This window comes from Hemitrygon akajei, chromosome 11, assembly GCF_048418815.1.
Source record: "Hemitrygon akajei chromosome 11, sHemAka1.3, whole genome shotgun sequence".
Lineage (NCBI taxonomy): Eukaryota > Metazoa > Chordata > Chondrichthyes > Myliobatiformes > Dasyatidae > Hemitrygon > Hemitrygon akajei.
Genome location: NC_133134.1, coordinates 56,362,755 through 56,378,267, shown reverse-complemented (window position 1 = coordinate 56,378,267; position 15,513 = coordinate 56,362,755). Strand labels below are relative to the sequence as shown.

Sequence of the window (15,513 nt, the reverse complement as noted above, 5' to 3'; positions counted from 1 at the left end):
AACTATTGTGTCGGGGTCCTCACCTCCCATCGCATCCATAACATCTCTCTTTGGGATGTTAGGTGTGTTTTCCATCATGAAAACTGACACAAAATAGTCATTCAAAGCCTCTGCCATTTCCTCATTACCCAATAGCAATTCCCCCTTCTCTTCCTCTAAGATACCCATGTTCACTTTAGCCACCTTTTTCTGCTTTATATAATTATAAGAACTTTTACTATCTATTTTTATATTTTGTGCTGGTTATTTTCATACTTTGTCTTCCCTTTCTCTATTGCTTGATTAGTTTTTTTTTGTTGCTTTTTAAAGTTTTCCCACTACTCTTTGGTGACTTTGTACACATGAGCTTTTATCCTGATGCCTTCCTTTATTTCCTTAGTAATCCAAGGCTGGCTCTCTCCACTCTTACTGTCCTCGCTTTTAACTGGAATATACTTCTTCTGAGCACCGTGAAAAATCTCTTTGAAAATCTTCCACTTTTCCTCAACTGTCCCACCATATAGCCTGTGTTCCCAATCTAACCTATCCAACTCCTCCTTCATTCTGTTATCTCCTTTGTTTGAGCATAATACACTGGTCTTAGATCGAACTATTGCACCCTTCATTTGTATGAGAATCTCAATCATTCTGTGATCATTCTTTCCAAGAGAATCCCTAACTACAAGATTGTTAATTTTACCTGTCTCTTGCACAGGACCAGATCCAAAATAGCATGTTCCCTTGCAGCTTCAGTAACATGATGTTCAAGAAAGTTTTCATGTATGCATTCTATGAAGTCCTCCTCAAGACTGCCTCAACCAATTTGATTCACCCTATCTATGTGCAAGTTAAAGTCCATGATATCTGCTGTTCCATTCTTACATGCCTCAGGTATTTCTGTTTATTGTCTGTGCCACTGTAATGTTATTATTCAGTGGCCAATAGACAACTCCCATCAGTGATTTTTTTCCCCTTTGCTATTCCTAATCTCTACCAGATAGATTCAACATTCTGCTCCTTAAATCTTATATTGTCTCTATTGCCCTGATCTCATTTTTGATTAAGAGTGTTACCCCACCTCCCTTACCTTCCTGCCTATCCTTCCTTATTACCAGATATCCTTGGATATTTAATTCCCAATCCCCTCCACCCTGTAACCACGTTTCTGTAATGGCTGCTAAAGCATACCCCTTTGTACTGATTTGTGCCATGTTCGCTGACCTTGTTATGAATACTAAGGGCATTCAGATAAAGTGCCCTTACACTCATTGTGCCTTTAAAACCTTTGTTTCTTTGTCTCTTATGCACTTCACTTTTCTGCACTGCACTCCACCCTTACTTTTCTTTGTAAACTTTTGCATTTTAACTTTATCAACACTTTTCTCTTTTATTTGATCCAAATTTTTCCAATCTGTTGAACCTACACCTCTGCTATTTAGTTTAAAGTCCTATCACAACCCTAGTTATGCGATTCACCAGATCCAGGTCCTGTCACAGTTCAGGTGGAGCCCATCCCAATGGAACAGCTCCCTCCTTCCAATCTGCTGAGATGGCTGTGTACCCTTATACTGAATTGGGATGTCTGTTGTACGTACCTATCCTGAATCCTGATGTCTGTTGTGAAACCTTGTCCTGAATCCTGATGTCTGTTGTTGTTCCTGTCCTGAACCCTGATATCTATTACGTGCGGGTGAGAGAGGAGGTGTGTGGGCAGGTGGAGCACTTCGGCCACTTGCAGGGACAAGCGCCTGGAAGGTTATTAGTGAGAAGGACAAAGGAATCACTGATGGAGCAATCCCTGTGAAGAGCAGTTTGGGGGGGGGGGGGGGGTCGGGTAAGACAAAGATATGTTTAGTGGTAGGATCCCTGTGGAGATGGCAGAAGGTGCGGAGGATAACATGATGATTGTTGGGTAATAACTGTTCCTGAAGCTGGTGGTGTGGGGCACTAAGCTTCTGTACCTCCTGTTCGATGGTAGAAGTGAAAAGAGGGCATGGCCTGGAAGATAGGTGTCTTTAATGATTGATACTGCTTTCTCGACACATATCTGAGAATAGTAACTCCTCTTTGTCCCAGTGTTAAACAGCCAACCCCTTTAGCTGAGGCTAGTGCCTAGATTCTAGATGCAAAATGCAAAACAAAGCATCCTCACACCATCTACCCTGCTGTAAAGAAAGTTAAATTCCTCATTGCATATGCTAAAAAAAAATAGAAGTTTGTAAGACAAAATGGGGAAGGAGAGAGAAAACTGTGTAAAAGTTTGTAAGACGTGGCTTCTCTCTGGCTTTGTGGAGATCAGCACATTAAGTGATTTTTGTTTTCTGTAGTATTACTACTTCATTAATCATTTGTTTTTCTTTCTGTATTGTATGTTTATGTAACTCTAATAAAGTGATTTCTTGCGGCCATTAACAGCATACAGCATAATGACCTTTGTTTACAAACACATTTTCAAATACCCTTTGCTGAATTAAAAAAGAACACTGGATGAATTTTAAATGATTTTCGTTAAACCTGTCAAGTCCTGTCAGAATCTTCTATGGCATCGCCCCTCATTCTTCTCAAGTATTGGCCTATTCTTCTCTATCTTGCTTCAAAGTGCAAATCTCTCATCCCAGGAACCAATCAGGTGATCTTTTTTTGACAAATCACCTTCATGGCAAGGAAATCCTTATCTAAGGAATCCAAAACATTACTCCTGTACAGTTGTGAGAAGACTGACTGACTTTTGTATATCATCTGCTTTGTAATAAAGACAGATATTCCATTTGCCTTCTTAATTATCTACAGTACTTTGTATTAATTTTCGATATTTCTTGGCGCTGAAAGGTGTTAGATGCTAGCCATTATGATATCATGCCACCCCTATTAACCCACCAACCAGATCATCTTTGGGATGTGGGAACGAACTGGAGTACCTGGAGGAAACTCATAAGGTCACAGGGAGAACATCCAAATTACACAGTTAGCCTTGGAGGTCAGGATCAAGTCAGGGCTGCTGGAGCTGTAAGGCTGCAGTGCTACCCATCTGTCAATGTCAGCCTTGTACACCTGTCCTGATTCCTTGTGGTAGTCTGATGCGTAACCTCCTACTCATAGTTCTCAAGATCTTTGTCTCAATTGAACATTCAGTATTCAATGCCACATTTAATACAGAAAGACTGACCAAAGACAGAGACTTCCCAGCAAATTTTACACCTACAAGTTAAACCTCCACACTTCAATAAATTGACATTTGAAAAATCAGCTACATAGGTCAGAACATAGGAGATATAATACAGATTGGTCAGCATGATTCAGAGGAAAGACAAGTCTTTTGGATAGAATCTAAATGATTTTACGGGTTCCATATGAGATTGCACCCAATTGTTAATGATTTGTTGACTAATGCAGATTAATGCCCTGATTTTATTTATATACATGTAATATGGATCTGCTAAAATCAATGTGTTCAACTGAATATGAAAACTTACAGGCCTGTCTTTGGGATCCTCTTGTAAAACCTCAGGTGCAATCCAACCCTCTGTTCCAGGTATACCAGAGTGTAGGCTGAAACTGTGATGTCCAGCAGACAGTTTCTTACACAGTCCAAAGTCCGAGAGCACTGCCCTTACATTTCCATGAGAATTTGGCAGGGAGATGAGGATGTTGCGTGGTTTCAAGTCACGATGGACTAGAATCCAGATTCATAGAAATAATATAGATTAGATTTGCTAGCAACCTGTGACTTTACATAATAACTTGCCTTTCAAATATTAAGAGGCAAGGAAAATATGCAGCAGAATTGAATCAGATACTTTAATTTTAAAAAGTACGATGAATAAAGGGTACCATAAGATACAGGAGCAGAATTAGGCCATTTGTCCTATTGAGTCTGTTCCACCATTCCATCATGGCTGATTTATAATCCCTCTCAAACCCACTCTCCTGCCTTCTCCTAGTAACCTTACTCATCAAAAACTATCAACCTCCACTTTAAATATATCCGATGACTTAGCCTCCACAGCTGTCCCTGGCAATGAATTCCACAGACTCACCACCCTCTGGCTAAAAAAATGCCCTCCTCATCTCTGTTCTAAAGGGATGTCTGTATATTCTGAAGCTGTGCCCTCTGGTCCTAGACTCCTCCACTACAGGGAACATCCTCTCCACATCCATTCTACTTTGACCAGTGATTCCTAATGGGGGTAGTTGAGAGTCCTAAGTTAAGGAAACAGAAGTCGTCGGGGGGAATTCAAGATTCTTTGGGGGGGGGGGGCAGTAGGCGACATCTTAACAATGGCATGATAATTATGAGACCTTATGTGATTGGTCAATTGTGCTAACTGGAATAGTATAAAGGTAGCCTAATGAACACCAGTTCTATCCCAACTAAAATTCAGGTTCAAATCTGAATCCTTGTCAATGTAATTTTCGCTGTTGTGATCGTCTTCATTTTGACCTTGCCGTTCCTTTGTGTGCCGTAAACATCATTCCATCTGTTTCAACTCGCTGCCATCATCAACATCAGATAGGCATTCCCAGTTTGTGTTAATTTTTTATTTTAATTTAGTCCTGTTAATGATGGATAAATATGTATGGCGCAATCTCTGAGTCTGAAGGCCGTGAAGCCTTGAATTCTAATCCTGTTAAGAAACAGAGACTACAGAAAGCGCGTCAATACAATGTTACATGCTTGGAGTATGGTTTTATTCTGTTCCTGTCGTTTCAGCTATGCCCCATGTGTCTTATCTGTAACACTGTACTGTCTAATGAAGCCAAGATTGCAGGAATACTTCTGTAAACGACACACTGAAAAGGCTACTTATGGTATTACTCAGTTTCAGAAGATGAAAGAAACATTTGAAAAGGATTGTACATTCCAATCCTTTGCCAAGAAAGCTAAAAATGAACTGGATAGTGGCCTCATTGCTTCTTATAACATTTCCATAATGATAGCAAAATGTTGAAAATCTCATACAATTGGTGAAAGATTAATAATGCCTGCTGTATCAGAAGTGCTCACCACTGTTCAGTATTTTAAAATCAATTCCTCTGAGTAATAACTCTAGCTCATCATATTGATGAAATGAGTGTAGACACTGAATACCAACTATGCACAGAGCTACAAAAAACAGAATTTGTGATACAACTGGATGAGTCAACTGTGCTAATGGCATATGTATGGTTTATTAAAAATGGAAAAGTTTATGAACAGATTCTCTTTTGTAAAAAGATAAAGACAAATACCAATGGAAAATCAATCTACGAGGAGCTCAAAATGTACACTGAGGATAAAAGTATTCCGATTAAGAACATGATTTCTTGTGCAGCAGGTGGAGTATCATATATGACAAGTCGCCATGCTGGTGTAATGGCATTTATGAAAGAAATTCCAAGTCTGTTTGCAATCCATTGTGTAATTCATTGTCAACATCTTGCAGCCAAAAACCTCAGCCAGCGACGTTTTTCAAACATGACTCTTGTAATATCTGCTATCAACAAAATTAAAGCTTATTCATTAAATAGCAGAATATTTCACCAGTTATGCCAAGAAACGATGAAGAGTTTGAATACTTGCTTCTTCATGCTGAAGTGTGTTGGCTGTCAAAAGGCTGTTGCTTAAAATGTTTCTTTGATCTTTTTGACACTGTGGTTGAATTTTTGCTCAAAGTCAACAAGAGCTTGGGAAACAACATTAAACTTCTACATGGAGATGGGGCATACCTAGCTGATCAGTATGATAAAATGTACATTCTAAATATGAAACTGCAGGATGAGAATTTCAATTTAATCCAGTCAAAAAGTGCAGCATCCACTTTTATTGGAAAATAGGAAATATATAAGCAAGACATTGGAAGAAGAATTTTCTCATGATTTCCCTGAATGGAAAGTATGGCACTCTCTTTCACAGACGGTGATTTGCAAGAGCACTGCTTACACCTGCAGTCACTGAAGAAGGATTTTCAAAATCGATTCAAGGTTTTGAATGATCCGGAAATTCTGGACTGGGTAATTAACCTATTTCTTTGCAAGGTGACAGAACAGGAAGAGAACTTGCAGGAAGAAATTATCAAATTTCAGAATGATGAAGAAGCAAAAATTGCTTTTTAAAAAATGTTGGCTTTTGTGGTATGTGGCTACACTGTCATATGAAGTTTCTTGGTCTTTGGAGAAAAGCCAAACTGCTCTTCATTGCATTTCCATCCTCCTACCTTGTTGAAAGAGGATTCAATGCAGTGAACCACATACTCACAAAAAACAGAAATCACTTGGACATTGTTACGGATGGGGACTTAAGGCTTTTGCTGTCAAACTTGAATCAGATATTTCAACTCTTGCCAAAATCCATCAAGCACATTGATATCGAAGCTGCTGTACAGTTCACAGGTACTGTGTAAGCTAGGTTTAAGGATAAATAAAAATTTAAAGCAGTATCATTTTTCTAATGTTAGCATATGGTAAACATTTTTTAAACACTGGCGGTGTCAGAAAGTATACTGTGCCTAAGAGGGGCGTTGGCAAGTATGAAAGTGCTTTAGGGGATGTTGGACTAAAAAAGATTGGGAAACACCGATCTAGACCTTTTGGTATTTCAATGAGATCCCCCCTCATTCTTTTAAGCTCCAGCAAGAATGGGCCCAGACCCATTAAATGCTCCTCATACATTAACCCTTTCAATCCTGGGATCATTCTCATGAATCTCTTCTGGACCTTCTCCAATGTCAGCACATCCTTTCTCAGATTTTTTTTAAAATTTAGAAATACAGCATTGAACAGGACCTCCCACCAATTTAACTTTAGCCTAATCAAATGACAATTTACAATGACCAATTAACCTACTAACTGGTACATAGGAGGAAACCAGAGCACCTGGAGGAAACCCACATGCACGCAGGATGAATATACAAACTTTCTTACAGAGTACACTAGAATTGAACTCCAAACTCTGACACCCCAATCTGTAAAAGTGTTGTGCGAACTGCTACTTTACCGTGGCACTCAAAACTGCTCACCATATTCCAAATGCAGTTTGACCAGTGCCTTATGAATATTTAGCATTACATTCTTACTTTTATATTCCAATCCTTTCAAGATGAATGCTAACATTGCATTTAGCTTCAGAGACTTAACCTGTAAGTTAACTTTAGGGAATCCTGCAGCAGGAATACCAAGTCCCTTAGCACCGTGGATTTCTGAACTCACTCCCTATTTAGAAAATAGTCTATGCCTTTATTCCTTCTACCAAAGTGCATGGCCATACACTTCCCCACTTCTTTGCCCACTCTCCTCATCTGTCCAAATCTTTTTGCAAAGTTCCTGTTTCTTCAACATCACCTGCCCTTCCACCCATCGTTGTATTGTCCACAAACTTGGCCAGAAAGCCTTCATTAGACCAAGTAGCTAATAAACAAAAATACAATCTACACTTCATAGGTTAATTTTTTTTTAAACTGTAATAGTTTTATATATTTTAGTGAGCATAAAAAAGATCTTACCAATATTAAGGGAATGCAGATGAGCTAGGCCAGACATGGTCTGAAAGAGTGCTGTGACTCGATCCAGATTAACATAGTCAAATTTACAATCTTCCACATACTGAATAATGAAGCAAAATAAAGCATGAACAGATACAAGATATCTGAAATTAGTACCGTAAATACCAGAAATACCCAGTGGGTCAGAACTGAAGTGATCTGAAATGTTAAATCTGTCTTTTCTCTCCATAAATACTGCCAAATATTTTAGCTTTCCAGTTTTTCTTGTTTTACTTTAACAAAATATGTTTCACACTTCACATAATATAAAATTAAATCCACACCTCTAAAGAATAGTTTTATTATCAATAAGCAATTGTGGTATGAAATAGAATACCAGAACTAGAAACTCCCAAGATTAAATACAGGACAAATATTAAACATATTCACTTCAGAGAATATGTTTATCTGCTACAAAGTTCCCTCTACATTGTTGAATCATTTTTCCTCAGGCTAGGCAAAGGTATGAAGATCTTTTACACTGCCGCATTATAGAAAGTATTTTATATATATATGATAACCCCCTCCACCCCCCCAACTACTCTCATCTACCTGGTAGGTTCTGCAACAAATAGAGATCACATTCAAATTTATGTGTAAGGTGGGTGTTCTTAAAGTTCATTTGGCTTCATTTTCACATTTGATGCTCGCAGAATTAAAGTACTGGCATCACATGTTGTCTGTATCCTTAGCGTATTTCGTAGCCTTCTACATAATCTTACATTAAAAGATATTTGATGAGGAAAAGAATTTTGATACCTTCAAGTGATAGATTATTAATGCAACAAATTATTACCATTTGTGTTAAATTGAAGAAATTTCAATGCCATGTTCACATCCTAGCACGATGATTGCATATAGACTATACCTAATATCCTATTCGCTGTTCTCATTTTATCTCTTAATCTATAACCTATTATCTATTAAACTATACACATCGATATACCCCACTGACAGTATAGTTCATAACACTATTGCCTATGTGTGAAAGAAGCTCATGATTGCCTTTAATACCTGATTTCAGACATTAAATGCTCTTCCCCATTTGAATGCCCATAATGTACACATTTTACCCAGATTATTGCTGTCAGCCTTCTTCGTCATCTTGTAAACATTGACCAGGTTACTCTAGTCTTCAATGAGAACATGTTTCAAAAAAATTGGTGAAAAACTACATTGTTAAATAGAAAGCCCCTATTCACCTCTTGCAGGGTAGCTGCACACAGCTCGATTGCAATATAATAAAACTGCTTATCCCTTTCAGTACAGAAATAGCGAATGACATTGGGATGCTCATCAGATTCCCGAAGGAGCTGAACTTCACGGTTGGCAAAATTGAAACATTCAGGGAGAATCCTTTTCACAGCAACATTACGATTATCAAAGGTCCCCCTGGGTGGTGAATAGGATATACGTTAGTTACTTTAATGTGTGCATAATGCAAAATGAACAGGTTAAAAAAACTTTATAAAAAGTAAGTTCATCATAAATAAAATTCCAGAGAAACAATGAAAAATGTTTCTTAACATCATATAAACATATAACAATTACAGCATGGAAACATGCCATCTCGGCCCTTCTAGTCCATGCCAAACGCTTACTCTCACCTAGTCCCACTGACCTGCACTCAGCCCATAACCCTCCATTCCTTTCCTGTCCATATACCTATCCAATTTTACTTTAAATGACAATATCGAACCTGCCTCTACCACTTCTACTGGAAGCTCGTTCCACACAGCTACCACTCTCTGAGTAAAGAAATCCCCCCTTGTGTTACCCCTAAACTTTCGCCCCCTAACTCTCAACTCATGTCCTCTTGTTTGAATCTTCCCTGCTCTCAATGGAAAAAGCCTGTCAACGTCAACTCTATCTATCCCCTCATAATTTTAAATACCTCTATCAAGTCCCCCCCAACCTTCTACGCTCCAAAGAATAAAAATAGGCATCCGTTAGTCTCGTGAGACCATGGATTTGCACCTTGGAAGGTTTCCAGGGTGCAGGGTTGTATGGGAGAACGGCAGTTGCCCAAGCTGCAAGCCTTCCCTTCTCCACGCCACCGATGTTGTCCAAAGGAAGGGCGCTAGGACCCAAGCAGCTTGGCACCGGTGTCGTCACAGAACATTGTGTTGTTAAGTGCCTTGCTCAAGGACACAACATGCTGCCTCAGCTGAGGCTCGATCCAGTGACCTTCAGATCACTAGACCAATGCCTTGTCCACTAGGCCACGTGCCAACAATGCGCCAAAGAATAAAGACCTAACTTGTTCAACCTTTCTCTGTAACTTAGTGCTGAAACCCAGGCAACATTCCAGTAAATCTCCTCTGTACTCTCTCTATTTTGTTGACATCTTTCCTATAATTCGGTGACTAGAACTGTACACAATACTCCAAATTTGGCTTTACCAATGCCTTGTAGAATTTTAACATTACATCCCAACTCCTATACTCAATGCTCTGATTTATAAAGGCCAGCATACCAAAAGCTTTCTTCACCACCCTATCCACATGAGATTCCACCTTCAGGGAACTATGCATCATTATTCCTAGATCACTCTGTTCTACTGCATTCTTCAATGCCCTACCATTTACCATGTATGTCCTATTTTGATTATTCCTACCAAAATGTAGCACCTCACACTTATCAGCAATAAACTCCATCTGCCATCTTTCAGCCCACTCTTCTAACTGGCCTATATCCCTCTGCAAGCTTTGAAAACCTACTTCATTATCCACAACGCCACCTATCTTTGTATCACCTGCATACTTACTAATCCAATTTACCACCCCATCATCCAGATTATTAACATATATGACAAACAACACTGGACCCAGTACAGATCCCTGAGGCACACCACTAGTCACCAGCCTCCAACCTGACAAACAGTTATCCACCACTACTCTCTGGCATCTCCCATCCAGCCACTGTTGAATCCATTTTACTACTTCAATATTAACACCTAAAGATTGAACCTTCCTAACTAACCTTCCATGCGGAACCTTGTCAAAGGCCTTACTGAAGTCCATATAGACAACATCCACTGCTTTACCCTCGTCAACTTTCCTAGTAACCTCTTCAAAAAATTCAGTAAGATTTGTCAAACTTGACCTTCCATGCACAAATCCATGTTGACTGTTCCTAATCAGACCCTGTCTAACCAGATAATTACATATACCATCTTTAAGAATACTTTCCATTAATTTACCCACCACTGACATCAAACTTACAGGCCTATAATTGCTAGGTTTACTCTTAGAACCCTTTTTAAACAATGGAACAACATGAGCAATACGCCAATCCTCCAGCACCATTCCCGTTTCTAATGGCATTTGAAATATTTCTGTCAGAGCCCCAGCTATTTCTGCACTAATTTCCCTCAAGGTCTAGGGAATATCCTGTCAGGACTGAAGATTTATCCACTTTTATATTCCTTAAAAGCACCAGCCCTTCCTCCTCTTTAATTGTCATAGTTTCCATAACTTCCCTACTTGTTTCCCTTACCTTACACAATTCAATATCCTTCTCCTTAGTGAATACCGAAGAAAAGAAATTGTTCAAAATCTCCCCCATCTCTCTTGGCTCCACACATAGCTGTCCACTCTGATTCTCTAAGGGACCAATTTTATCCCTCACTATTCTTTTGCTGTTAATATAACTGTAGAAACCCTTTGGATTTATTTTCGCCTTACTTGCCAAAACAACCTCGTATCTTCTTTTAGCTTTTCTAATTTCTTTCTTAAGATTCTTTTACATTCTTTATATTCCTCAAGCACCTCATTTAATCCATGCTGCCTATAATTGTAGATATCTCTCTTTTTCTGAACCAAGTTTCCAATATCCCTTGAAAGCCATGGTTCTCTCAAACTTTTAACCTTTCCTTTCAACCTAACAGGAACATAAAGATTCTGTACCCTCAAAATTTCACCTTTGAATGACCTCCATTTCTCTATTACATCCTTCCCATAAAACAAATTGTCCCAATCCACTCCTTCTAAATCCTTACGCATCTCCTCAAAGTTAGCCTTTCTCCAATCAAAAATCTCAACCCTGGGTCCAGTCCTATCCTTCTCCATAATTATATTGAAACTAATGGCATTGTGATCACTGGACCCGAAGTGCTCCCCAGCACATACGCCTGTCACCTGACCTATCTCATTGCCTAACAGGAGATCCAACACTGCCCCTTCTCTAGTCAGTACCTCTATGTATTGCTGCAAAAAACTATCCTGCACACATTTTACAAACTCCAAACCATCCAGCCCTTTAACAGTATGGGCTTCCCAGTCTATGTGTGGAAAATTAAAATCTCCCACAATCACAACCCTCTGCTTACTACAAATATCTGCTATCTCCTTACAAATTTGCTCCTCCAATTCTCACTCCCCATTAGGTGGTCTATAATACACCCCTATAAGTGTTACTACACCTTTCCCATTTCTCAGTTCCACTCAAATAGTCTCCCTAGACGAGCCCTCTAATCTATCCTGCCAGAGCACTGCTGTAATATTTTCTCTGACAAACAATGCAACACCTCCTCCTCTTGCCCCTCCAATTCTATCACACCTGAAGCAATGAAATCCAGGAATACTTAGTTGCCAATTACACCCCTCCTGCAATCATGTTTCACTAATAGCTACAACATCATATTTCCAGGTATCAATCCATGCTCTAAGCTCATCCACCTTTCCTACAATGCTCCTAGCATTAAAATAAATGCATTTAAGAAATTCTCCATCTCTTCCTCTCTGTTTATCTCTAACGGTGCAAACAACTTTACTATCTTCTTTTTCTTCCTTCTCCCATACATTTGTTCCTACACTCTGGTTCCCCTCCCCCCTTGTATCTAGTTTAAATCCACTGGAGCCTCTCTAGCAGACCTACCTGCAAGAATATTTGTCCCCCTCCAGTTCACTTCTCTGATAGTCCGTACAACTGAAAGACTGATATGAGGGAACACTCCTTTTTGTGAATAGTTGTGAGAGTCACTCTCTCTGAAAACTGCTGCTACTACTGGGGTTCAATTGTAAACTAAAAAGAGAAGCAATTCTTTGTAAAGGTGTTAGTGGATACAGTACCAAGAGTCACAAATGGATATGGAGTGGCAATCATTATTGAATTGATAGGTGGAACAGACCCAAGAAGTGGAAAGACCTCCTCACTTCTTAAGTTCCCTCCCTACCCTCCATCAATGTCTTTTATTTAATTATCTGTGAGGAGGTGCATCAAGGAGTGTTTGGGGTGCACTTCAGGATTCAAGATTGTTTAATGTCACTTCCAGAATGTTAATATACACAAGAATGAAATAATTGTTACTCTGGATTAGATGCAGAACAAAAAAAAACACACAATAAGAACACAATAATTTAAAATAACACAATAAATAAAAAAATATGTAAGATAGCTTATATTCACAGATTCACTGTATGTACATAAAGTGACACTAGGCACAGGAGAGTCTGCACATAAGATGGCTGAAAGGAAATGATAGGTGTCTGTACATAACATGGCTGAAAGGAAGTGGTGGTGGTGTGGGTTAGTGGGTGGAGGTGTGATCAGCCTTATTGCTTGGAGAAAATAACTGTTTTTGAGTCTGGTGGTCCTGCCATGGATGCTACGCAGCCTCCTCCCTAATGGGATTGGGACAAACAGTCCATGAGCAGGGTGGGTATCCTCCATGATATCACTGGCCTTCTTCTATCCATCTTTCTGTATATATGTCCTTGATACTGATGATGCATTGGGCAGTTTAAAGGATCAGCCAGGATTGAATGGCAGAGAAGACTTGATGGGCCAAATGGCCTAACTCTGCTCCACCCATTGTAGAGCCTTCCTGTCCGCTGCAGTGCAGTTTCAATACCATATGGTGATGCAACATGTTAGGATGCTCTCTACTGCTCATCTGTAGAAGGTTATGCTCAGTCCAGCTCTCTTCAGCCTCCTCAGAAACAAGAGATGCTGGTGAGTTTTCTTGATTGTGTAGGAGAGGTTGTGTGAGATGTGCACTCCCAGGAGTTTGAAACTGTTTGCAGTATCTACTGCCGTGCCGCTGATGTAAAGAGGGGTGTGAGTTCTGAAGTCGATAACCATCTCCTTTGTCTTATTGATATTGAGGAACAGGTTATTTGCCTGGCTTGAGCTCTTGACCTTGAACTTGAGCTCTTCTATCTCCTCTCTGTAGGCTGTCTCATCATTGTTGGTGATGAGCCCATCATGTCACTGGCAAACTTGACAATGTGATTACTTGGAGTATCAGGTGCAGTTTGGCAGGAAGGGTTATGTTTTGAAAAGCAGCTGTGATGCTTTCTCATCCATTCTTTTGCAGATAATAAATAAAATTATATATTATCATAGTTATAATATAACTCTCCTTGCCTTACCGAAATACAAATGTTCCCCCAGCTCCATGACCTAGTACATCTTTTGGATTAAAGGAAATCTTTCCTATTGTAACCAAGTTGGTTCCAGCATCTGAATGGGTGGATAAAACACCATTAACATCTTAAACATAAGCAGAATTACAAACAGAAGACGAAAAAACAGAATACCATTCAATCTATTCTTAACTTATTATCAAGATCTGGGCTCCTCATTTAAGTATGGAGTCTGTGAGCAGGACAGGGGAACAACTTGACTTCTTTTAAAATGGGTATTATAATCAGTTTGGTAAATAACATTTAAAAAAACTTATTCATATTTAAGTAATTAGAAATGGATTAAAGTGAAGCAGAATGAAACATGATGGGAAAATGAAACGTGAACCAGCAAGAAGTTCTTTAGTAATTAGAGGTAGTTGTAGAATACACCTTCTGGTGCCACTTGGACACGTCTTCAGTGATGAACCCGGAGTCGTAGGATGTTTCGGGTCTTAAGTCATCAGACACCCTCGCCCAGGCGACCCAGCTGGGGGTGATCAACCCCCGACTTACGTCCAAGTGGCGCACTAATCCACAGATATCCCCCTCCGGATCCACAGCCACCGCGAAGCCTTTACAGCAGCCTCCAGAGTATTCTTGGGGGCTCTTCTGCACTGCAGTCCTTTAACTCCAAGGAGTTTAAGAGTCCGCTGTAATGAATGGCCAGCAAAGCCCTGGCACCCAGCTTCGACTGGCTCAAAGCGAGCTCTCCAGCCATTGCTCCAGCGTTCTGCAACAAGATCTGTGTATTTAGCCCTCTTGCACTCATTGCCCTCTTCAATCCGGTCTTCCCAGGGTCAGTAAATTCCAACAGGACTACTTGCTTTGTAGACTCTGATATTAACACTGTGTCCGGGCGGAGAGTAGTAACTGCGATGATCTCTGGGAACTTGAGCTACCTCCCTAGGTCAACTTTGAGCCACCAGTCTCATGCAGTGGCAAGAAGCCCTCCTGAGGAGCTAGGCCGATGTTGAGCCTTCTCCCCCGCTCCAAAAAAGGTGATGGACTGTTTAGGAGTGCACTGATTTTTACTGTCTTGAATCGTTGTGCTGATTATTTTAGAAAAAAGATGCAGAATGCATCATTTTAAAAACCCCAAGAGCATGGCTGCTCGGTTAACTATCTTCATTAGCTTCGTGCAAGAAATACACCCTAATCAGTCAATCAAGCACCTACTATTCTCAGGCAAAACAAAGAGGAATTAAGAAGGAATTTGATGTAACTCTGCCACATCAATATGCAGTGACTGCGTGACTACCCCAGGGTCTCAGCCCAAAATATTGACGCTTTATTCCTCTCCATAGATGCTGCCTGTCCTGCTGAGTTCCTCAAATCAAATCTAATTTAATTTTCATTCAACCATACATGGATACAGCTGAAAAAGACAGCGTGCCTCTGGGGCCAAGGTGCAAAACATGCACAGCACATTCAAAATAGTGAGAAAAGAAAACCATAGTCATGCAAGAAAATACATATATAGTCCAGGACCCTGAGCCACATGTCCAGCAAATTTATAGCAGTTCTGACAATCCAGCTTGTCATTCCACCAATCAGACACTGGAGGGCAGCACTGACAGGAAAGGCCAGCCCCCAACTGAGCACAGACA

At 39.9% G+C, this 15,513-nt stretch overlaps 1 protein-coding gene across 4 annotated transcripts in view; it reads right to left on the bottom strand.

The window, feature by feature from the left end:
- Positions 1-15,513, bottom strand: part of ern2 (endoplasmic reticulum to nucleus signaling 2) — a 95,563-nt gene that overhangs the window by 9,273 nt on the left and 70,777 nt on the right. For all 4 annotated transcript variants that reach the window (XM_073060916.1, XM_073060919.1, XM_073060917.1 and 1 more), the window contains exons 14-17: positions 13,871-13,961; positions 8,699-8,888; positions 7,458-7,557; positions 3,453-3,652 (exon numbers count right to left, since the gene is read on the bottom strand). In XM_073060916.1, the coding sequence (XP_072917017.1) occupies positions 3,453-3,652; positions 7,458-7,557; positions 8,699-8,888; positions 13,871-13,961 (581 nt within the window). The remainder of the gene's footprint in view (positions 1-3,452; positions 3,653-7,457; positions 7,558-8,698; positions 8,889-13,870; positions 13,962-15,513) is intronic.